The sequence below is a fragment of the Lepidochelys kempii genome, chromosome 11 (assembly GCF_965140265.1).
Source record: "Lepidochelys kempii isolate rLepKem1 chromosome 11, rLepKem1.hap2, whole genome shotgun sequence".
NCBI classification, from domain to species: Eukaryota; Metazoa; Chordata; order Testudines; family Cheloniidae; genus Lepidochelys; species Lepidochelys kempii.
Genome location: NC_133266.1, coordinates 32,455,265 through 32,480,334, shown reverse-complemented (window position 1 = coordinate 32,480,334; position 25,070 = coordinate 32,455,265). Strand labels below are relative to the sequence as shown.

The window sequence follows — 25,070 nt, the reverse complement described above, 5'->3', positions numbered from 1 at the left end:
TACAATAAGTCATGTTCCATTTAAATTTGTTAACATAATCTGTGGCGCAGCCTTTGTGGCTTTGCATTGAGGAACAGGCATCAGTAAATAGGAATATCCTATTTTATTCATGTTTGCGTATGAACCATGGCTAGTTTAAGTAAAACTGGTCTCAATACAGATAAATTCAGCATACTTATTTGTTGGTGGCATATTGGATTCCAGCAAGATTTTAATTAAACATGAAGTTAAAATGATTTTCAACTCAGCCTTTCACTATATTTTTAAATGATCAGAAATACAGCCTTCTGTTCAATTGGCTATTCATTTAGTAATTGCAAGCTTTCTAATAGCAGATGTAAGGTAACTGACCTGTTCCAGCCAACCATTATGCTTTTTGTTCTGCCAGCTTATGAAGGAGCATCACAACTGACCATAAGTAAAGCTGTATGCTTTCTGTTTTACACTGTCTCCATGTTCATTGCTTTACCTTTTTGCTTTTGATTGTTCTTGTATTTGCTTTCTAAACCTGAACTAAAACATGCACAGACTTGACCATTCTTGTCCTATATATAGTATTTATTGTGACTTGTCTATTAATGCTAAACTTGTACTGAGTTTTTAAAATAAAAAAGACACTTTTGTAACTGTGGTTGAGTCTTGTTCTAATTTTATCTGCTTTATTAGGAACGAGAGAGGAGAAGGCAACATATGATGCTTATGAAAGCCATGGAAGCACGTAAAAAAGCAGAAGTAAGTATCCATTCAGCTCTGAAAAGTGTGCAGTTTCTTTCTTAACATTTTGACTGCTATCTATCTGCATTCATAGAGCAGAACATTGACACAGAACTTCTATAAACAAATGATATGTTAAGCAAGCAGCTGACTTGAGAGTCAGAAAGTACTTTTGCATCACAGAATATTTCTGTGTAGGTCATTTCAGACTTCAGAGCCACCATAAGTATCTCCTTGCAAATGTGATTCTCCCCCCAACACACACACACGTTTTGTGTGTTTGTGTGAGAATTTAATGCTTTAAAAATAAGACAGTAATCGTACTGTCCAAAGCAAGGCATAAGGTTGGACATATGCCGCATAGATTTCCCCAGACAACTGTTCAAATACCCTTCTTGTTCCAGTCATGGGCTTCTCAGGCTTTTATCTGTACTTGGAAAATGAGTTGTATTAGAAAACACGTAAACTAACATGTTTTAAGTAACACACTGCTTGTCCTAGATGTTAACTGGTGTTTAACCGTGTGATAAGTAAAACATATTAGGTAACACAACTCTTCCTTCCAGTATAGATGAAACTTAGAAGATTGCTAATTATGCCAAATTATGTGGTGTTTTTGTGGAGTAGAGCTGAAAATTTTGTGAAAACAAAAATCACAAACGTTTCTGTTGAAAACTATGCTACACTCAACCTTTTTAACTCTCTGCAATGAGTAATAGTTTTTACAACACCCAACAAGTGTGTCCTTGACTATTCTCTAGGTCCTTGAATGTTGGGCTTTTAAAGGGGGAGGGGGGGGAGGTAGGTCTCACAGCATCAACCACTATATTCAGTCTGGTACACAATTGTGTGCTACAAAACACAGCAACTGCTAATGCTGCAGCCTCACCAAACTTTAGGTTTGCAACTTATTCAGCAAGTGGAAAGCATAATTAACTGGTAGAAAAGGCAGTTTTCATTCTCAAAAATTACTGAAAAAATGCAAAGATAAAGTACCAGAAATTCTGCACTGGCAATAGCCCCAAACAGGCACATAGTCCCAAATGTGTTGGCTTCATAGAATCATAGAAATATACGGCTGGAACAGAATTTGAGAGGTCATCCATTTCAATCCTCTGTGCTGAGCCAGGACCAAGTAAACCTAGACCATCCCTGTCATAAGTTTGTCCCACCTGTTCTTAAAAACCTCCAATATTGGGGATTCCACAATCTCGCTTAAAAGCCTATTCCAGAGCTTAACTACCTTTATAGTTAGAAAATTTTTCCTAATGTCTAACCTAAATCTTCCTTGCTGCAGATTAAGCCCATTACTACTTGTTCTACCTTAAGTGGACAAGAACAATTGATCACAGTTCTCTTTATAACAGCCCTTACCATATTTTGAAGACTGTTATCAGGTCCTCTGTCTTCTTTTCTCAAGACTAAACATGCAAAGTTTTTTTTTTTAATCTTGCTTCTTAGGTCAGGTTTCCTAAACTTTTTATCATTTTCGTTGCTCTCCTTTGGACATTCTCCAGTTTGTCCACATCTTCTCTAAAGTGTAGCATGCAGATTTTAGACACAGTACTCCAGCTGAGGCCTCATCAGAGCCGAATAGTGGAACATTTACTTCCTGTATCTTACATCTGACATTCCTAGTAATATACCCCAGAATATTAGCCTTTTTAGCAACTGCATCACTCATATCCAATTTGTGATTGACTATAACCCCCAGGTCCTTTTCAGCAGTACTACCACGTAGTCGATTATTCCTCATTTTGTAGTTGAGCATTTGATTTTTCTGAGTACTGCCTTGGACTTGTCTTAATTGAATTTCAACTTGTTGTTTTCAGACCAATTCTCTAATTTGTCAAGGTTGCTTAGAATTCTGATCCTAATTTCCTCCCAGTTCGGTGTGATCTTCAGATTTTATAAGCATACTCTCCACTCCATAATCCAAATCATTAATAGAAATATTGAATAGTACCAGACCCAGGACTGACCCCTTGGAGACTTCTCTAGGTACACCCTCCCACGAGGAACCACTGAATTCTGTCTTTCAACTATTTGTGCATTCACCTTACAGTAATTTACACTGTGTAAACATTTTAACACACTTTACCCTAGAACCAAATCACTAAATTTGTTTTCTCTTCTGACCTAATGAGGGTTTTTGATAAGGGAGACCAAAGTAAAACCAAACTGTTCTGTGAAAACTAGTAAATAAAGAAAAATAATGTGGAATTTTGTAGACTTGGTCTTTTAAATTTTTAGACTTTTTTTCTATTGAAAAAAATATTTTCAAAATGTCTGCAAATTTGATGTGAGGAAAGCTCCTCAATATGCATAATGATTACTCTCATTTGTATCAGCTTGTTTTTTCACAAAGTTTTCTAGTGGCCATTGCTTACTATGAAACACAGCCCTTACGTTTTATGGGATTTGTTAAATACATGCATAAGTCTTTGCAGAATCAGAGTCAAAATTATATGTAATTGTGACAGGGTGCGGGTCCCCAGCTAGTGTGAGGTGAGTACACCCCAACCCTTGAGCGCTCATTTCTTTGGGCTAGGATACCCGATGGACTTACACTGGCAAGATTGTCCTGCATCCCAGGGCAATAAAACCTAAGGTTCAGAGTCAGTGGTGAATCTCTGATTCGCGGGGTCAAGGCCTCGCTGCCTGAGTCTGTCGGGGGTCCCTGATTCGCAGGGTCTCGAGGTCTAGTGGCCGGAGTTACTAGTGGTTCCCTGGTTCGCAGGGTACCTGGGCATAGTGGCTGGAGTCTCTGAGGGAGACCCTGGTTCGCAGGGTAAGCAGACCTAGCAGCCAGAGTCCATGAGGAGTCCCTGGGCTGCAGGGTAGGCAGGCCTAGTGGCCAGAGGCAATGAGGCATCACTGATTCGTAGGGTAGTGGGCTGCCCCTTGGGGGAGGGTGGTGGCCTAGGGTAGGGGGACCCGGGTCCTCCCTACTCCACTGGGCCAAGGGTCTAGTAGTGGCTCTGCTAGGATCAGCGGGGATCCAACCACAACATGCTGCCTATGTCCGGGACGATGGCTAGTCCCCCCCAGGACTAAAATGAAGTAATGTCTACATATATTTAAAGCGTTTTTCACGTCACTATCCTTTACAAAATGCATTTTAAATTAATATTACTTTTTTTTATGAAGTATTTTATTCATCCATTTCAGCAAAATTCAAATCAGTTCAGTTTCTTATTGTGTAAGGTAAATAAAAAGCAAACACTAATAGTTAACTTTTGCTAAATATTAAAAGGACAAATTGTGTTCTCCGCAATTCCAATTTAAATCCAAAGCAACTCAGATTATTTGAATGAAAATACTCAATATTTATGCCACTGCTGTTGAAAGTAGAATTTGGCTGTGTGTGCATGTGTGTGTGTACACAACATCTTAGATTGTATTAACAACCCAAAACTGAAAGAATTATGCTTTTTTTTAATAGCACATCTATCTATCTAGACTAGGCAGAGTTCAATTTTATTTTTTTATAATTTTGATGGATAATATCAATGTTTATTTTGAAATTTTTATTAATTTTAAATTGTCATTGTTGGGTAAAATTATGGGGTTTAAGCATTTTTTTCTATTTTTATTTATTTTAAATTTTCACAGTTGTGAGAAGTTAAGGGGGGACAGAGAATAAATATTTAATGATAGTAGATGTTGAGATTCTAAAGTTAAAGCTTTACAATCATTAAAACACAATCTATCAACATCACATGTCAAAATGTACAAAGTAAATATCCTTAAATCACACTCTAAGTTCTCAAGCAGCATTTTTCTTTCTTTGCCTAATAGTAAATTTAGATGATCATGGATGGAAATGGCTTTTCATTGGTTTGTGTATGTTGGTGAAATCGACATTTTCCAACATTTACTGATAACAATCTAATCCCTCCAAGCCTATGTAAATCTATGGCCCCATCAGTAGCATCTGAGCACTGGTCATGAAGTACTATTTTCCTCGTTTTACAAATGGGGAAGAGGCACAGAGAGATTCAGGGCATGGCTATGCAATGGGGGCTACAGTGGCACAGCTGCACATAATGCCACTATAGTGTAGATGCTTCCTACATCAACAGGAAGGGGTTTTTCCACGGATGTAGGTAATCTGCCTCCGTGAGTGGTGGTAGCTAGTCCAACAGAAGAATTCTTTCATTGACCTAGCCACATCCACACTGGGGGATAGGTCAGCTTAACTACGTTGTTTTTCATACCCCTGAGCAGCATAGCTAGGTTGATCTAAATTTTAAGTGTACAGCAAGGCTAAGTGCCCATGGTGTCACAGAGAGTCTGTGAAGGAAGAGGTATTTGAGCCTGGGTCTCCTGAGTCCCCCTCTAGTGCCGATGCCACTTGAAAACTGTTCCGCTTTTATTGTTACAGAATAATTGTTTCTGTTTGTAAATTACTACTGCAATTTATATTGATGCTAGAATCTCTTTAATTCTCTAAACTCCAGCATACTCTATCTAAGCAACTGCAGAATCTATATTTTTCTATTACCCGTAACTCAAATGAAAATATTTTTTGTGATTGAAGGAACTCAAGATGCTGTGGTTTTACTGGATAGACTAAAATAGATTCAGCGGATACTGGCAGTCACTACTTCTAGGTCCTGATGCAAAGTCCATGGACTTCAGTGGGCACTGATCAGGCCTTTAAATCATGGCCAATCAGCCTCCCTTGTGGCCATGATTTACCTCAATGTGGGAGAATCTTTAAAGAACATTGAGTGATCTCAGTGATCTTAAGCCACACTGCGTCTCAATGTATTTGTTTAAGAAGACATCATTTGGGTCATCAGCTTCATGGAAGTCTCAAGTCACTCTTTACTATTCTGACTAGAATTCCCAAATTTCTTAACGTCCAATCTGAACACCAGAAGCAGGTCAATCTTCTTTATAAAGCAGGTCACTTTTGTGAAGCACTTTGAGATCTGTGGATGAAAAACACTCTTAAGTCCAAAGTGCAGTTATTACTATTCGCCATGAATTCTTTCTCTCACTAGAAAGCTTATAACTTTAAGTGAAAAAGGTTTGCTGTCTGATATTAGGTCAAACAATTACAGCATATTTTTTACACAAGCAGTTTTTTGGGGGGATTTATGACCTATACTTCCTGTCTTTGTCTGAATCTGGACTTCACCTACCTTAGCTTCAATTACAACCTTTCATTACTCTGTGGAAGATAAACCAATTACAGACTGGCCTCTGGTATCTAGTAGTTGATATATCAAGATAACAATGGACTTAAAGCCGTCAGAACCCCATAGAGTTATAGGATATAAGTGAATGCTTCACAGATCCGTAAATCCTTTTGTGAGACTCTGAATTAGTGAGCTCAAGTATTTTGTATGGCAGATTGCATTTCAGGTGGCCAGTGACTTTTTGGAATCAACATACTTGAGACAAAGTATTTATTCATATTCTTTTGGGGTTTATTTTTAAGGAGATGTTTAGTTCTGTAATAACCTGGCCATTTTTCTGCCAACCTTTTTGTCTTCCTTCATACCAGTCCTGTTGAATTGTTTTACAAGCTGGCTGTTGAGCTGTTTTGCTTTCTGGTTTCAACAAATCCTTTAAGTCCATCCAGTTTTTTATGTCCTTCCTAAAATAAAAATTAACACATTAGTTTAGTGCATTGTGTACAAAGCATTTCTAGTGCTTCCTTGCTTGTATTTTTTTATTGCTATACTCTAGTGGAATTGAAATTTGAGGTATACATTAAAGTTGGCAACACTGTTAATGATCAACATAATTTTTACTAGGAAAAGTTTGAAAAGTTGCAACTGGGAAATCCTTGCCATATAGTTACAAAACAGTGTTGACATAATGCTGTGAAAGGAGTCAAGATTTGGGTTATCAGTGCAGCAAGGATAGAGTCCTGAGTGTTCAGTTTTCCTGAATGAGAACAAAAGCACAAAATTGGAGCATCTCTCACCTATCTGATTTTATAGTATGGTTACTGCTGAAAGCTGAAGAATAGGGAGCAAATTCAAGCCGTAAGCACTTTTAGTATGCTGTATCTCAGAAAGCATTTGAAATTTGTGGTATTATTAAGGAAGAACATCTATTCCCGCATCTCTTAATTAAAGGTTTTTATACCACTATGATAAATACTTCTGTTCTGAATAATTATTTGCATAGAGATTTTGAAGTGCATTTCCTATTCGGCTATAGGGAAAAGACTTACATTTTTTTCTGAGGTATGGTAGTTTTCTTCTTAGATCAGTGGGTAGCCACACTCCCTTCCTTGTATATTTTCACTCAAATGAACCATTAAATTAAGGTATATTGTACACACTGAACCCTCACAAATAAATCTGTTTGGCTTTTTGAGTCAGTAGCTGGCACTACTTGCTCTGAGATAGCACTGAACCAATGCCCCAGCATAGTGCTGGAAGTGTTATCTTTTGGATGAGATGTAAAAATGAAGTTCAATTTGTAATATTTCAAAAACAAAAATATTTAACTCTTGTGCCCTAGCCAAACTGAAGCTCACATAATAGCACTTTGTCTACCAAATTTTTCCCTTCAGTGCAGTTACAGAAGGTATTGCTTCCTCTGCAAAACATTTATATAGAGTTTGTATTGTCATATGTTTGCCAAGTTCCACCCTAGAGATGGCTGCACTTCAGTGTTTAGTGAAGTGATCCTTGTGTATAATTTGTATATTAATTAAGTTTGTCAAAGTGCTCTGAGATTTTTCAGAATAAAGGCTGTGTTATGTATATAAAAATATAATTTATAATATCTTTCAAAGTTAAGGAAATAACCCCACACTATGGATCTATGAAGACTTCCATCTTCAGATTGTTTACTTATTTCTCCTAAATGTGATGACAATTGAGCAGTTTCTACCTGCAATTTTACACTAAATCAGTACTGTGGTTTGGATCAGAGAAAGCTAATTTCTGATTAATGACCTAATCCAGGCCCGCAGTCCCACAAAAGTAATGGTTGTATAAAACACTAATTCTTCTTCGAGTGCTTGCTCATGTCCGTTCCACATTAGGTGTGTGTGCTTGGCACATGCACCGGTGCTGGAAGTTTTTCCCTCAGCAGTATCCATAGGGGAGTGGCTCTGGCGCCCTCTGGAGTGGAGTCTACATGGCACAGTATAAGGGATGCCGCTGGCTCCCCCCACCCTCAGTTCCTTCTTGCTGCCAGTGAGGGTGCATGGAACGTTCGCAGCTCTTACTTGCATTGCTTAGGCTTCGTTTGTACCAACCAGAGTTCTTGTAAAGTTAGTATACATAGTAATCGAGTTAGTTAGCCCTTAGCAGTAGTTAGAGTTTTGTTAGTCCTGTCAGGGACTTAGCCGGGGGACGGGGCATGCTCCAGTCCCCAGGCTTTAAGCCCTGCGGTCTCTGCAAATGGTCCATGCCCATGAGCGATCCACATCGTAGCTGTCTCAGATGCCTCGGTGAAGGGCACATAAGTGATAAGTGTCAAATCTGCAAGTCCTTTAAACCTAGGACCAAGAAAGAGCCTGAGATCAGACTCCAAGCACTCCTGATAGAGTCAGTGCTCACTCCAGCCCCGGAGCAAAGGTCCGACTCAGCACCCAGCATCGTTGCATCGGTGAGTAGTGCCCCGCTGTTGACGAGCCGGAACCAATCCCTGTCCACGGCCCCGTCCAAGAAGTCGAAGAAAGCCAATAGGGGATGGTCTCCTACTCCCCGCAAGGGGAAGTACAGGGCTGGGGGCAAGCTAAGACCTGCGCCAGGCGGCTCATCTCCCCTGTCGGGAAGTGGGACCTCAGCTAACATCAATGCATCCCTCCCCGTTCCTTGCCTGGAAGCCTGGACACAGAGGCGAGCCTTCGTCAGCTTCAGGTGCCATTGATACAGGAGATCCTGACTCTTCCGGTGCTGGCCCAAGCAGTGCCTAGATCTCAGGGTAAGCCCACCTTGGGACCTTTCCATCCACCCTCGCCTCAACGGTACCGCTTCCCATCGTGGGGGACATCTCATCCCCGTTCACCCGCTCGAAGCCGTCATGCCTCAGAGTTAAGGTGGCAGATGCACTGGAGCCCTCTGTGGTCACCGAACCTTGGGCACCAGCAGCGGGATTCGAGGAGCAATTTGCCGGTTACCTGGCACAGACCCACAGAGGCACGCGCTCCCCAGCAGGAACATTGGGACTGGCCTTTCACATCACTGGAATGCCACTACAGATCCCTGGAACGATCGGAGGACTAGCCACGGGCTCTGCCAATGATCCCCGAGACGGATCCTGCCCGGTCCACCATACCTCCAGGTCCTGCTCCTCCTCCCAGTATCAGTCTTGAAGCATGAGGTGTCAATTACCAGTCTCCCATTGTGGATCCACCGAGCACCGCTGGTCACTGAGGTCCCCACGGAGGCAAACGTCCCATTCGGACCGGTCCTCCTCTAGATGCGACCGTGATTATCGCCAGGCCCGGGGTTGCCGCTCCAGTGGATCCAGGTGACTGGGCAGCAATCACTCCAGATATGGCTCCATTTCGGAGCAAGGCTCCACATCGGCAGGGCAGCCTCCCAGACTCTTGGTGCCACCTGCATCATCAGAACTGAAACCTGCCCGATGGCCCCAGGCCCAGTGGTCAGGTCCCTGGTACCCCTGGAACTCGTGGGGGTTCACCCAGCCCTCCCAGCCTGCCAGCTCAGCATTAGGAGCCTCGGACAGGCCAGTGGCATCGACGACCCAACTCCCTCCGGTGCCTGAGGCAGGATAAGTCCATGTGGACCAAGGGGAACAGCCTGCTGGACCACCAGTGGGTGTCGTGGAACCCTGGATACTGGCCTCCTCCTCATAGTCGCCGGACGAGACCATCGCAGAGCCCCTCACCTGGTTCCTCTGGATGATGCTAAGGCACACCAGGAACTGTTGAAAAGGGTTGCGTCCAACCTTGGCCTGCAGGCAGAGGAGTTGGAGGAGCAAGTGAACTCCCTGTGTGATGTCCTCTTCTCCATAGCCCCTGCTAGAGTGGCTTTTCCCCTTCATGAAGGGGTATTGAAGATATCCAGCGCCTTTTGGCAAACCCCCTCCTCTTTGCCCCCATTTCCAAATGGCAGAGTGTAAGTACTTTGTCCCGACTATGGGGCACGAATACCTTTACTCCCATCCTGCCCCAAATTCCCTGGTGGTCGAGGCAGCTAACCACAGAGAACACCAGGGGCAACCCGGAGCTACCCCAAAAAATAAAGACTCCATGAGACTAGACTTGTTCAGATGAAAAATTTATTCCTCGTCTAGCGTACAGTTGAGGGTGGCTGACCACCAGGCTCTCCTTGGCCATTACCACTTTAATATGTGGCAGACCACAGCCAAGTTTGAGAATGCCCTCCCGGAAGGTTCCTGTAAAGAATTCCAGACACTCCTTGAAGAGGGCACGGACGCTGCCAGAGTGGCCCTTCAAGCAGCATCTGATGCTGCAGACTCTGCCGCCCGCACCATGGTGTCCGCCATTTCCATGCGGCAAGTGTCCTGGCTGCTCCTCTCCGGGTTGTCCTCCAAGGCTCAGCAGTCGATTCAGGACCTCTGCTTTGATGGTCAGGCCCTGTTTGCGGACAACAAGATAAATGGGCTGAAGAACTCACGAACCACCCTAAAAACCCTTGAATGCTACGTTCTGGGCTCGGCCCATAAGCGGTTCAAACCACAACTTCCCCAGGGGCAAGGGAGTCAGCCCCGGCAGGACCAGCTGCACAAAAAGCCCAAGGGCTACAAATGGTGCATGAGCCACTTGCTCCCACCCTCTGCTCAGTTGGGCTCGACCCACTCCAAGCAAGGAGCTAAAAAGTCGTTTTTAGGGTTCACCCTGGGGTGACCTACCAGTCTGTTTCCTGGATCCTATTTTACCAGTTTTTTGCAGCCACCTTTCCTTTTTCCTCCCGGCGTGGTCAACGATAACTTTGGACAGCTGGGTCCTCAATACAGTCGTTTTCCTGGTGGTGGTGACATCAGCAAGATGAGTCTCAGAGATTAAGGCCTTGACCTCGGAACTGCCTTTCACAGTGTTTTATAAGGACAAGGTCCAGCTGCGGCCCCACCCAGCCTTCCTACCGAACATGGTATCTTCTTTCCACATGAGCCAGGACATATTCTTGTCTCTGTTCTGTCCTGAGCCACACAAGACTGCTGAGGAGAGACATCTGCACGAGCTGGACATCCAGAAGGTCTTGTCTTTTTACGTGGAACATACCAAGCCTTTCTGTAAATCGACCTAGCTCTTCATTGCTATGGTGAACAGGACGAAGGGCCTTCCGGTTTCTTTGCAGAGGATTTCCAACTGGATCATGTCTTGCATAAAGACCTGTTACGAGCTAGCAAAGGTCCCACGACCATTGATCGTCAGGACCCATTCGACTAGAACACAGGAGTCTTCGGTGGCCTTCCTGGCATACATCCTGATCCAGGACATCTGTAGAGCCATGACGTGCTCCTCAGTCCACACGTTCATCGCATTATGCCATCACTCAGCAGGTCAGAGACAATGCAGGATTTGGCAGAGCTGTATTATAATCTGCCCAGCCATGAACTCCTGTCTGCTTCCACAGGAACTGCTGGAAGTCACCTAATTTGCAGTGAACATGAGCAAGCACTCGAAGAAGAAAAAACAATTACCTTTCCGTAGCAGGTGTTGTTTGAGATGTGTTGCTCATGTCCATTCCACAATCTGCCCTCCTTCCCCACAGTCGGAGTTTCCAGCAAGAAGGAACTGAGGGTGGGGGGGCTGGCGGCACCCCTTATACCATGCCATGCGGGTGCCACTCCAGAGGGCACCAGAGAGCTGCTCCACTACAGATACTACTGAGGGGAAAACTTCCAACACCGGTGCATGTGGCCGAGCACACACACCTAATGTAGAATGGACATGAGCAAAACATCTTGAAGAACACAAGTTATTGAAAGGTAACTGTCTTTTCCTGAAATTACCAGCTGTTTCTGGGCCAGATGATTCTCAGGAGACTGGGCATGTTGTGGAAGGGATTTGGTGTGGCTTTGCAGCCTAGCAAGTTCCCTGCGCTGGGTCACCTTCCCGTCTAGTGGCTCTCAGTGCACTCAGCCTTTGCTGCTTAAACTCCACATGTCAGCAGCAGCCCTCTGAAGGCTGGCTCTGCCTCTAGAGCTGTATTGGTTAGAGGTTCGGAAGAAAATCCTATCTCCTCTTCTTGCTTCCAGCTCTCTTCCCACTGGAGGATATAGATGCCATTCAAGAGATGACTGTGTGGACTGCTGGAGAGGGAGGTGGCAGAAACCCAGAGTCAGAATTTAGGCTGGGAGACAGGCCTAGGGAGCAGCCTTGGGGGTATGGTCACTATGAGTTTGTGCTACATGCAAGAATTGGCCATTATCCCTGGGAAGGGAGGTGCCCTAATAAGTGATTAGAGACGGAAGCTCAAGGGGCAGTTTGGACTGTCTGTCCAGTGATGGCAGTTCAGGTTCCTTCCTGAAGCATTGAATTTAATATACTCTCATGAACTGCCCCTTTCAGTGACACTGTGATTCTGTAATAAAAGTGTTGGACTGATCTGTGCATTGAACTGATTTCTCTGTGAATTCCTGCCTCCCCAAAAGCTGTAGGTCAGGATGTGTGAAGCGGTGAACAGGGTGTCCATGCAAAGTTAATTTACAGAGGCTTCTCACCCACAGAATTGTTGAGGAGCTACTCCACACCCCTTCCACAACAGGCCAAAACTGATGAAGACTGATCAGTCCAGTGCAGATCTAGCTAAGATAGAAATAAGAGACTGACTGCATCCCTTACGATATTTTTGCATAACAGTGGGTTGGATTTGGCCCAATTACTTAATTTAAAGATGGTGTGAATTGAACATCTGTATTAGGTTTCAAGATAACAGTGGGTATATGCTGTGTAGTTTAACTCTGTCAATTTGCCTATGTAATGGTAACTAGAATAGCCAAAACATGGCTGGCATGTAATTAGATTCACAATAGCCCATGTTTCCTTTCTTTTGAAAATGACTTCATGTACATTGTACATGTCTCATTAAAGCTCTAAATAATCATTGAGCTTGATCCAATGAATGAAACAAATTCCAAACAAGAACAGTTTCACAAGTGTATACAGGCTATGCCTTAAACTATTATCATTTATTCTGAAAGCAAATTTTACCTGGCAAATCAATCTATGAAAAAAGTCTAGTCTCGATTTGTTGTTTATTCTTAGAATTATTTCTATACTCACAATAAATGGTGTGAAGAGTAAAATAAAATGGAAGAATATACACACTGAAAAAAGAAAGCATCATGGCAAAGTATAAATCAGAGTTTTCTGCCATTTACCTTCTTGAGACCACGGCCTACAGTTCTACTTCAGCAAAATTACATAAACTTTAATGGGAATTTTGACTGAGAAAGAACTGTAGGATAGACCCTTTAACTCTGATCTTGCAAACAAATACACGAGCTCTTAACTTTACACGTGTGAGTAGTCCCAATAGTTTCCCAGACCTAAAGAGTTCCATGTAAGCTTGAAAGCTTGTCTATCTCACCAGTAGAAGTTCATCCAATAAAATATATTCCCTCATCCACTTTGTCTCTCTAGTCCCCTGTAAGTCTTTAGGGCTATTCTCATGTGTATAGTTAGTTGCATGCATGAGTGTTGGCAGGAGTGGGCTTTCATTTGATAGTTATCTGTGTTTAAAAAGCACACCACATTCAGTAACAAATTTCTCATTTGTATATTGATAGCTAGGTTTGAGAATATAAGTGTAAATCCAGAAGCATGGATGTTTCCAACAGCTGCACATAGTACACATACTAAAAGATGATACAGTATATGTTGATGAGGGAACATTTTTAAAAGAAAAAAATCAAGATATTTTAACTTGCATTTACACTAGTGCTAATGCTGCTTTATTCTGTTTTATGTATGCAGCAAAATATTTTTAAGTAGAGGGATATCAGAAAAATAGATTTCTTGATTAATGTTATCAGAATAGTAGAATACCCCTTCATAGAAACATATATAAAGGAGTAAATATTAAAATATCATTACATTCCATACATTTCAAAGAGGTTCGTAACAAATGTACAGTATGTGGGTAGCAATCTTCATTCACACACTCTTTTAAACGGATTTTCCTGCCAAGCTGTAAATAGCAAACCTGTTTGAGAGAAATGCCTAAAAATAAATACATATCATGAACTCCTCTTTGAATTTCATGTCCTATCACTGACCAGAGAAAGCTTTTGATGTGGAAGTACAAGAAGATTATATGAGAAGTCTGGATTGTAGTAAATATAGTTAGCACCCTTCGTACCTTTTATAAGTTCTGCCTTCCCTGCATGAGATTGTTTGTTATCAAGCCAGATGATTAGCAGTTGATGAGGATGTTCTAGTTCTGTCCAAAAAGAAGTATCTTTATGACACTAAATCTTTATTTTCTGAAACATCTTTGGTATCTTGCTGTTGAGAAGGCCTGTTTGTCTGCTGTACTTGTCTGACATATTTGTGTTAAGCTTTCCTTTCTTTATCATCAGTCCTATACCTTTTTGTGATGCACGGGCTGCATATAGTAGAGCTTTGGCTACTATAAAAACAAAAGGAAGGTGTCCTGGCTGCACTGGTTGAGCAATGTTAGATGTAGCACCACATACAGCTCTTCTTGGGTGCTCTTAAGTTGCATCCACATCCTTGTGCTCCCTATGTGAAGCTCAAGACCACAACTATGTGTTCTTTCCTACAGACTATGCATATAGAATATGCATGTTAACTGCACTGGCCGAGGAGATGATCAGAGGATGAATTGTGACTTTGGAGAGTCACAATTTCCACCCTGCTCCCCCCCTTATTGGGGAAGCAGTAAATTACTTCACCTCTTCTTGTGGAGAAGCTTACTCCTCCTTGTGTTTTCTCTTCACCCTCTCCTCATTCCCTTGCTCTCAGCAAGGAGCATTGGGCAAAGTAGCCCTTGCTCTCCCCATCATAGTCCTGTAGGCCTTACCCCTTCTTGCATCCCTTTGTGGTCAAGTAAGGGCTCTGACAATCAAGCCGAAAGAAAATGTCGCTGTGTCTGTAATATAGATAAATAATATACTTCTGTCACTATCTCCCTCACCCTGATTATCTCTCTTCTACTTCTGCATTAAATTTTGCAGCTACAGTATTCCATGAACAAGTAGGTTTTTGCGTTTACACATTCTGTGCAATAAAAATCCATGGTCATGAAATTCCATAGAAAAGCAAAGCATAAAGTTATCCAAAATGGAGGGTGGATACTTCTATTTACACATATTTAACTAACAATCATTCTTTCTTTCACATATAAGTCATGCTATATCAAAGTATTTTTTTGTGTAATTATGAGAATTTTTATTTTTTAAATCCCTTCCCATTTCAGAACAAAATTTATGAGCCTCCTGTAAGGGAATAAATCACTTATGTACGTAGCACTTGCAAGTAACATAAATAATTCTGGCCAGGAAAGAAATTGAAGAGAAAGAAATTGAAAAAAGTCATTAGAATTGACTTGAGATTGAACAACATTAAACAAAACTGCTTATGTTCAATAAGCTTTTTCAGGAGTACTCTATTCAGTTTATTCAACTTAGACTGCAATAATTAGAGATTTATTAGATAAAACACTTCAATCAACATTTGCAGCTCCAGTGGTTAAAATGTCAAATCATACCGTACCTTGTATTGCAACAGAGTGTAGACGGCAAAAATAAAAAGGAGTTAATAAAATTACATGCTGGAATAGCATAGATAATAAAACCAGAGGCAATGTACAGAATTATTGTTTCAACTTTTGTTAGGCCATGATGGACTAATTTACATCTCGTATTTCAGTCTGACACTATCTTCAGATTTAACCATGATGTTATCTTCTGAGAGCTTCAAGGGTAAAACATTGCAAACCTTGCCTTTTGTTTCTATAGCTTAATTTATTTACTTTTTTGTTAATATCTAACTGTAAAAATGTTAAAGCTCTTGGTAAACCAAGAAGTAGCAAAATAAATAATCAAATACAAATCACAGACAACTAAAAGATTTAAAGATAAAAGGAATATCAAAACCATGACTAGTAGCAAGAGTAGGCTTCCGTTAAACACATTTCTATAGAATGTAAAAAGCAGCTTCGGCTAAATAAACTGTTTATAAATTTAAACAAAATTAATTCTAGCAGCTTAATTCTGTGTTTAACATCAAAATAATGCCTAACAATTGGAAAGTGTAAGGCTACCTAGCTGCTCTTCTGTATCGAAAAGTTGGATTACATTATTTTCTAATAGTTTGTAAGCTACTGCAGTGTCCCATAAAATAACATTATTTTGTCATACCCACAGTTTAGCTGAAAAAAACCACTAGTGATGTATTTTTAGTTTGATAGAGTTTTTTAAAAAAACAAAGAACTATTTATCTAAACCGGAAAAATCTCACTAAAAAATCTGGTGAAAAAATTCTATCCTGAAAGTAGAGTGGTCTTTGAAGTGGTGCCATTTGGGTTAACAATGAAAACTGCTGTGGTAGAAATTTAATTTTTATAATTTCTTGATTTTTTTTTCTTAAAAGTTCTTGTTACTAGTGGTTGAAAAATGTTTTTTTGTTGTTTGCAAACATTAAGGAGCATATCAACACATTGAAATGTTTTTCTTAAAACTAAACATTGTAGTGTTCTTCTATTCTCAGTACTGTGAGGTCAGTACAGTAGCATCATGTGTTTCGACAAATGAGTTAGCAGAGGTATTAGTAGCTAATATGGGACAAAACTCTACATTCCATACTCATGCAAATCTCCCATTTTCCACAGAATTTAATGGAAGTTTTGACTGACTATGGAGTTCATGATTTGACCTAGCAGCGTCCTCTATTACCAGCATTAAAAAGCACAAGAAAATCAGAGGGTGTAAAACGCAGGGTGTAGTATCAAATAGATTAAATTTAGTCAGGATTCTCCTGAGTTCCTCCATTTTAGCAATTAAATTTCAAACAGTAGCACACACAAACTTGTAATCATTTTATCTATCATATCAAACTATCATAATTGTACCAGAGATTTTTTCCCTATAATTCCTCAGGGATCAGTAAACAACAAAAGTTTGTTAAACATGCATTTATTGCTAAAGGTCTCTGTCAGCAGTTTTGTAGACTTCACTATGATATGGGAGTACCTCAGGTTTCAGAAGTTGTCTAATAAGCAGTTTGAAAGTAGAATGGAATTCACAGCACTCTAGTGATTCTAATAGTGATGCACACATTGCATCAATGAGGATTTATACCATAAATATATGCTTAGTGAAAATACCATGTGGAATTGTCAGTTTTTCTTAACTAAACCAACCTTTCTGTTTTAAATGTCCCATATGTAAGCTGACCATTTAAAACTGGACAGTTACCTATAACTATAGGTGTACCAGCCAAGAATATCTGATTAATTTGATGTTTGTGCAAGTAAAGGTACAAAGGGATAAAGATCATGGAGGTGATTTTTCTGTAGCAACAGGGAATGAATAATGTATATAATTTAATAGGGCTGTTTTATACAGGCACATCTTTCTGTATCCTTTAGATAGGGTAAAATTTTAATTGAAACAGAATAAACTATTGCTGCAAAAAACCCATTGATTCCGTATTTTGTACATATCATTGTCCCTAAAATCACTCTGAATAATACATTATAAATCTAAAATATTACTAAAAGAATGAACATTTATTACTACCTAGTAAATAGAAATGCTTACACTGAAATATTACTTTAGATTTTTTATAACATTAATTGCTATAGACAAACTTGCATTTTCGTCTTATGCCTAATGCAACAACATTTGCAGTTTTTGTTTTTATATCTGCCTCCTATGACCTCTGTTTTATTAATCTCATTTTTATTCTCCATGTAACCCACAGCATTCCCTTATATATTAAATTTTATTTATGCCTTTTAAATTTGAGTACAAGTTGCTGTCAGAAGAAACATATTCTCACTTTTAATTATGCCGAGAACAAAAATGTAAAGGACCCAAAAGAATCATAAAATGCAAATCCATTTCAGTGGATTATATGGCAAATGCTTCAATACAGAGGCTTAACAGTCCCATATGTTATAAAGTTTAGTAACAATTGGTCAAAGCCACCTTACATTCTTCTGTCCTAAATTTATTTTTTCACAGTATTGTTGGCCTAAAATCAATTATTATATCCTGTATTCTTAAATCCTAGCCTTCTGAAAAAAGGTATTAACCTGTTTCTACAAACTGTCCTTTTCAAGTGACTAATGTGAAAAATTTGTATTTAGATTTTCTGTCCAAATATTTCCAAGTGGCAGGAAAACTTTGATTCTTTAATCTGAATAGTCTCTACCTCCCATGAACCAGTTTTATTAAAAGTCTGAGTTTGAACTTAATAATACTTTAACATTTTATATAATGAGATTCATCTTCAAAGCACTTTGCAGACATTAACTGATTAAACCTCAGAATACCCTGTGAGGTGTCAGTACAGTTAGCATTATTAACTAATATGGAAAGGTTAAATAAGAGGGGGTTGCTGTCTGATCCAGGATTAGAGCTGTGGTGGTCAGACCAAAAGACCATGCCTTTCTCCCAAAATACCTCTAAGAATAAGGCTAAATATCTTAACTCAAAGCTGTACTTAATGCAAATGTTGGAAAACGTCAGGGAATTTTTTTCTGTGTTTTGTTTTTGTGTTTTTGTGATTCAGTTCAAAGCAAGAGGGATTTATCTGTCCATTTAAATAGTGATTTTCATGCAAAATTATTTAAGTGTGCTGTTCTCTGAAATGTGACTTAATAAATGGGGTCATGGGTTCTATGTGTGTTTCAGTGGTTTCTGTGTCAAATTTGCTGCATTTACAAGAATTAAAAAAAAAAGCTATTCTATCTGCAAGCCCTGCAGATTCAGCCTAAGAACTGAGGGTTGAGCTGTGTTCTTTCAATTGTATGCATTATCACCAATAATAAAGATTCTCCATGTGAAACTCACTTAAGTATTATGATGGAGGAGGAGCAGTAGAAGAAATTCGCTCACTCTCCTACAGTTATATTTAGTTCCGTGCTAACGTTACTAACAAAAGTAAAGGGTAGTAAATGTTTATTTTAGTAGGTAAAATAAACTGACTACTCTCAATACACCCAGGGAGCAGATCTCTTGAGTAACAATGTACCATTTTTATAACATTGCCTTTTTGATCATAACTGTACAGAAAGTTATCATAAACATTGTAAGGAGAGTGATCACTTTAGATAAGCTATTACCAGCAGGAGAGTGGGGTGGGGGGAGAGAAAACCTTTGAAGTGATAAACACCCATTTTTTCATGGTCTGTGTGTATAAAAAATCCTCACTGCATTTTCCACTTTGTGCATCCGATGAAGTGAGCTGTAGCTCACGAAAGCTTGTGCTCAGATAAATTGGTTAGTCTCTAAGGTGCCACAAGTACTCCTTTTCTTTTTGCGAATACAGACTAACACGGCTCCTACTCTGAAACCTGTACAGAAAGTGTTACTTAAAATAAATCTACTTCCCCTTCCCATAACTGTCCATAGCATTTTGCTAATTGTCAAAAATATGTAAATAATAATGGCTGAGGTAGAGGATATTTTCTAAGAAATACCAACGAGTTTGGGCGTATTGGAGGCCCAAGATGCAGCAGAGTAGCATTTAACCAAACCAGTCATTAATTCCCAGATATGCTTCGCTCTGAGAGCATTTTAATTGCAGTAAGGGCATGGATTTTTGTATACAGCTTTAATGTATTTTGGCTTTCTAGAGGCTGACCCGTGTTCTGGTGAATGGAACAAAGCATAAGTAAAAGTGGTGTGTCCTGTGAAGAGTCACAGGGCTGAGGGATGGAATCTTCAACTGGTCAGGGTATTGGCATGGCCAGGCTGCAGCACCTAATACAGGATATGTAGGGAATTCTGGATGTGGCTACTTTGTCTCTCCAGGTGACATTATGAGCCAGTAGATGCTCCCTGTGCCCTGGGTTTACCACATTCCACATGTACACACATCACATTAGAGGTCGTCATCGAGCTCTGCTCTTTGCTGCTTTGTCCCCCACACAAAGAAAATGTATGTCTTTTTTTCCACTGTTCGGATGTTATATAAATAGCATTCCAGGATTGTATGCCCTATACAGTACCCAGATTATTTGAATCACTTCTCAGTAGTCCAGTCAGTGATCCTAGGACTGAAGACAGACAATTTGGAGGCTACTCCATGCAGCTCTGTGAATAGACCTCAGTCCTGCCCTTCAGCATGTCTCTTATTGCAATCCTAGGTCTTCCTTTAATCAAAAGACAGTTATGCAAAATTCTGAAGTTATTTTATAATGCAGACAAAGGAGGTTATGCTAAAACCACCAAATTATTTTGACTCCTGGGAAGAGTTCTGCCCCTGGTGTGAACCAATTTAGTTCCATTGTCTGGCCCTTGGTCACTACAGGTGAAAGGCTGATGCTATACGCACTGTGCTATCTTAATCCTCATGGCATTAGGTTCTTGAGGATTTATAGACTTGCCCTTGTATGATGCAGAAGAGTTGATTTTGATGTTAGAGAATGATTGCAAAGTCCATGTAAATTTTTTTCATTATTTTAAATCCCATATTTGTTGTGCAGAGGTATGGAATAAATCATGCAGACAAAACATGCATTACCAAGAGCAGCAAAATATTCATTGTTTGTGTGGGTGAGTGTGGGCTGGCAGGGACGAAGGTTACCACTTTGCCTGGGGGAGAAGAACCCTTAGAGCCAGTCCTGAATCTAAGAGAGCTCCAAATTTAGCATCAGTCATACCAGATGCCTGATTAGATGTAGTTAATATAATAAAAGGTGACATAATGCAGAAAGTGTTTGAGGAGCAAGAGAGACAAAGATAGCTGACCATTTAGTTGGCTGTCGCTATGTTTATGCGTATAGAATAACGTATGGCTGAATGTGCAGTGGTGAGATTTTTGCATGCTTCACTGCTTAGTGATGCAAGCCCAAAAGCTGTGTGCATCAAACACACAAAAATAATCTTATAGCAGTAAAGTTGCACACACTAACTTATTCTCTTTATAAAATGTATACATTGTGTGATTTAAAAAAAAAAAGTAAAGTCAGTGGTTTAAAATGTGTTCCATAGACATATACATTCATATTTATTTTTATATTAACTGCTTTTACTATAACTATCCAGACTTCCACATGGGATAGATCTGCATGGAATAAGTGTCCTCACTTTCTACATGCAGCCCATCACCATTCTGTCTACACTTTTTTGAATGGCTATAAATGGCAGACATAGCTGAACTTGACTGGTGGAAGGATTTTCCTAAATTCTCCAAAGGCAAGATACCTGGGGAAAGCACCTTGGGGTAAATTGTGTGTAAGGGAATGGCTACCTATGCCATCAACAGTGTTAGGACAGCACTATTTTGGGTAGCAGGCAACAATAAGTGGGTTCAATTGTCATTGCCCTTCTGATGCAGTATGCACATTTTGCTGTGTGATTTGGACAGTAAAAAACTACAGGTGAACCATGATGTTTCTGTTTTAAAAAAGGACTGTTACTGAGTGGCCGCACAGTGTTAGATTTATATCTTGTCAAACAGTTTTCCCTGCTGTGGGGTTGTTGGCAACTATACATCTTCAGGGAAGATTTAATAATGGCATGGTGTTCTGGACTGCTGCAGTCTGCAGTGACCCTTCTTTGCAGATGTGTGTTAGGATATATACGCTTATCCTTCTGACTTGATAGCCTCACATTTGGAGCAGTTGCCTATCAGTCATTAGTACGCAGAAGAATCTTTTGCTCCTGAAGAATCTTTTTTCTGATGTGCTGAGGCAGAATGACTCCACTTTGGCTAAGCCATCCCCACTTTTTCGGAAAGGGTGCACTGATGTCTACTTTAGAGACCAATTTGGAGTATGGCCATCTCTATTAAATGTCCATTGCTGGCACATGGAAAGCAATATAAGAAATTATTTCTGTCACAGATCTCGGAACTGCTCACGGACAGGATGATTTAACTCTGTTTACAGTGCTGGGGATGGCAGTTTCTCCCCATGCCTTCTTTTAATTCAAATGCTTTAATTGCTGTGGTGATTATTAAGAGTATATAACTAGTACTTTTCAAATTCTTAAATTGTTCCATTGTAAGTATAATGCATGGGTTTAATTTTCTTTCCTTTCTGTTCTATTTAAGGAGAAAGAGCGGTTAAAGCAAGAGAAACGCGATGAAAAAAGATTAAATAAAGAGCGTAAACTGGAACAGCGAAGATTGGAATTAGAAATGGCTAAGGAGCTAAAGAAGCCTAATGAAGATATGTGCTTAGCAGACCAGAAGGTAATCATAATAATGTAAATTTACTTTTTATTTTCTTGCCCCTTTTTAATCTTGTTTCTCTCGTCTCTGTCTCTTACCATTGTGTCAATAATTAATTTTTCTTACTGCAGCTGCCCCTAAAAACATTCTAATTTTGCCTTAGATAACTGTATTTGCAGTATTATCTATATATTTAATGTAAGCATTAACTAAAGGATACTACAAATACAGAGGCAATATTGTTTTAGTTATCTAATGAAATTACTTTTGAAGCTGACCTACTTTTGAGGCTGCCAAAAATTCACATGCTTTCCTACTTTAAAATATTAAAATAACCATCACAATTATTACTGTAAAAGAATTGTAGTCTCTCTCACTACGTGAACCCAAGCTGGAGCCTTCTCCATAGGCGTAGCCTCTCCTGGGACTCCTTTCCCCAATGTAATCCTTCTCCTGAGCTTGAGTGTTCCCTCAGGACCTGTCTGTCTCAGTTCCCAGTTCTGTCTACCGGAGAGCTACTTTGGAGACACAAGGTGGGTAAGGTAATACCTTTTGTTGGACCAACTTCTGTTGGTAAGAGAGAGATGCTTTCGAGTTTACGCCAACAGGAGTTGGTCCAACAAAAGATATTACCTCACCAACCTTCTCTCTCTAATATCATGGGAATGACACAGTGACAACACTGCGTACTTTCTCATTTTATAAGATTTATAAGATTCACACACATACACTTTTATAGTGCTTTATAGTTCAGAGTAGAGTCTGAGTGTCACATCTACCCCAACGTGTCAGTAGTAAATAACCTGTTGCCCCCTACAACTATGAAAATAGTGGAATTATTTCACCTTTCAGACACCAACCTTTTGTAGCTTATTATTAACATCAAGTCTTGTAAGTTATAGTGATCTTGGAAGATCCTACTGAATCTCATTGTTTTTCTCTTTTATTTTCAGCCTTTGCCAGAGTTGCCTCGCATTCCAGGACTTGTTCTCTCTGGAAGCACATTTTCAGACTGTCTCATGGTGGTGCAGTTCTTGCGCAACTTTGGTAAAGTTCTCGGCTTTGATGTGAATATGGATGTCCCTAATCTAAGTGTTCTTCAAGAGGGCTTGTTAAACATAGGGGACAGCATGGGAGAAGTACAAGACTTACTTGTAAGGCTCCTCTCAGCTGCTGTTTGTGATCCAGGACTAATCACAGGATACAAGGTAAAAAAACAAAAGTCCGAAACACCTTACAGTGGTAAACAAATAATATTAGTAATTAAAGTAGTAATAGTAACCATTAAAATCGCACACTTTTCCTTGATAGTCTCTCTTCCTTGGACTCCAATAACTATTTTTTCCTAGTGCTTCTCCTGTCTTGCTGACCACTCTTTCTGTTGTACCTTCAGTGACTTCTTCCTCCTCACTCTCACCCTTTGTCAGTATTTTCCAGAGATCTGTCTTTGATCCTTACATTCCCCCTCTTCCCCATACACACCTTCCCCCATGACCTACCATCACCTCTATAGATACATCTTTGATTCCTCCTGTTCCTTCTACCCTCACCTCCAGGTTCTCAGCAAATCTTATAGCTGTTTCCTTCAAAATCTGCTCCTTCCCCTCTAACCCCATTGTCAAAACGCTGATTGACACCATGATTCATGACACAATAACCTTTTATTGAAGCCCTTTCTAAACATTCTGAATTGTGCTAACCACTATCTATAATTCTCTGACAAATACCATTTGGCATGTTGGTCTGCTTTTGCTTAACCTATTTAGTGTACATTAGTGTTATTTCAGTTTTTTGAAACATACAATGGATGCAGGCATTTTGTTGCACTGTGCTGTCTCAACTCAACTTTAAGTTTGGGGTTGGATGCCCTAAATAAATTTTAAAAAGTATTATTTTTAACCATATTGTATTATTGGGTCTGTTATAGTATTTTATTGTTCTTATGTAATTCACTGAAAAACTTATTTTTTAGGCCAAAACTACTCTTGGGGAACATTTGTTAAATGTTGGTGTCAACCGTGACAATGTTTCTGAGATTCTGCAGATTTTTATGGAAGCTCACTCTGGGCAAACTGAGCTTACCGAAAGTCTAAAGACCAAAGCTTTCCAGGCACATACTCCAGCTCAGAAAGCATCGGTACTTGCTTTCCTTATTAATGAGTTAGCATGCAGCAAAAGTGTAGTGAGGTAAGATTTTCTAAACCTTTATCCATGCTGTACAAATATACCATGTAATGCATAATGTGTATATCATATTTTGTTATTGTAGAGTTCTGTTAGCCCCTGCTGCAGCAAAGGGTGAGAGCTGATTTCTGTTATAACTCCCTATTTTCATATACTCAAAACTTTTCTAAAGAATTACCTTGGGAAATTTGAAATTTTCCATACTTGGTTTATGCCCAGAGGGAATGTTCTTTTCAAGACTTTGAGCAAAATCTTTGAGTTATGGGAGATTTTAAAGAAATGTCCCCAGCTCCTTTTGGAAATAACTCAAAAAAGGTTGAACAGCTAACCTTTATGCAGCACCCTGTTTTTTAATCCAAATACTTGCCTATCCCTTCCTTTATGTACCAGTTGGATTAATAAGATCATCAGCGGAGGTGGTATGGCTGCTTACCACAATAATAATTCAGAATAAGGCTGTTCGTAGGATTTCTTTGTTGCAGAAATTGGAAGGTGTGTAGTGAATGAGGCAGGGGGTTGCAGGAAGAGGAAAGACAGTCCCAGGATTAAGGAAGTTGAATGCTGCCCTGGAGAAGTGTAATATATTCCTGCTTCTGCCACAGTGTTCATATGTGATGCTGGGCAAGTCACTTAAATCAAAATGTTCACAAATGGCCAGTAATTGTATGGTGTTCTTCGAATGCCAGTCCGTGTACATATTCCACAATGGGAAGCGCACTCACCAATTTGCACACATCAGAGAATTTTCTAGTCCGCAATCCCCACTGGGGGGAGAGAAGGGACCGTTCCAACTGCCTCAATACAAGACTAATGCAGTGCCATCTTTGTGGAGGTGGAAGGTGTCTCTATCACAGTTAGGTCCGTTTGGCACCAGTACTCAGAGAAT

General features: G+C 40.0%; 1 protein-coding gene across 27 annotated transcripts in view; it reads left to right on the top strand.

Moving 5' to 3' along the window:
* Window positions 1-25,070, top strand: part of BAZ2B (bromodomain adjacent to zinc finger domain 2B) — a 353,401-nt gene that overhangs the window by 280,989 nt on the left and 47,342 nt on the right. For all 27 annotated transcript variants that reach the window (XM_073305568.1, XM_073305567.1, XM_073305566.1 and 24 more), the window contains 4 exons: window positions 667-732; window positions 21,881-22,021; window positions 22,954-23,208; window positions 23,973-24,187. In XM_073305568.1, the coding sequence (XP_073161669.1) occupies window positions 667-732; window positions 21,881-22,021; window positions 22,954-23,208; window positions 23,973-24,187 (677 nt within the window). The remainder of the gene's footprint in view (window positions 1-666; window positions 733-21,880; window positions 22,022-22,953; window positions 23,209-23,972; window positions 24,188-25,070) is intronic.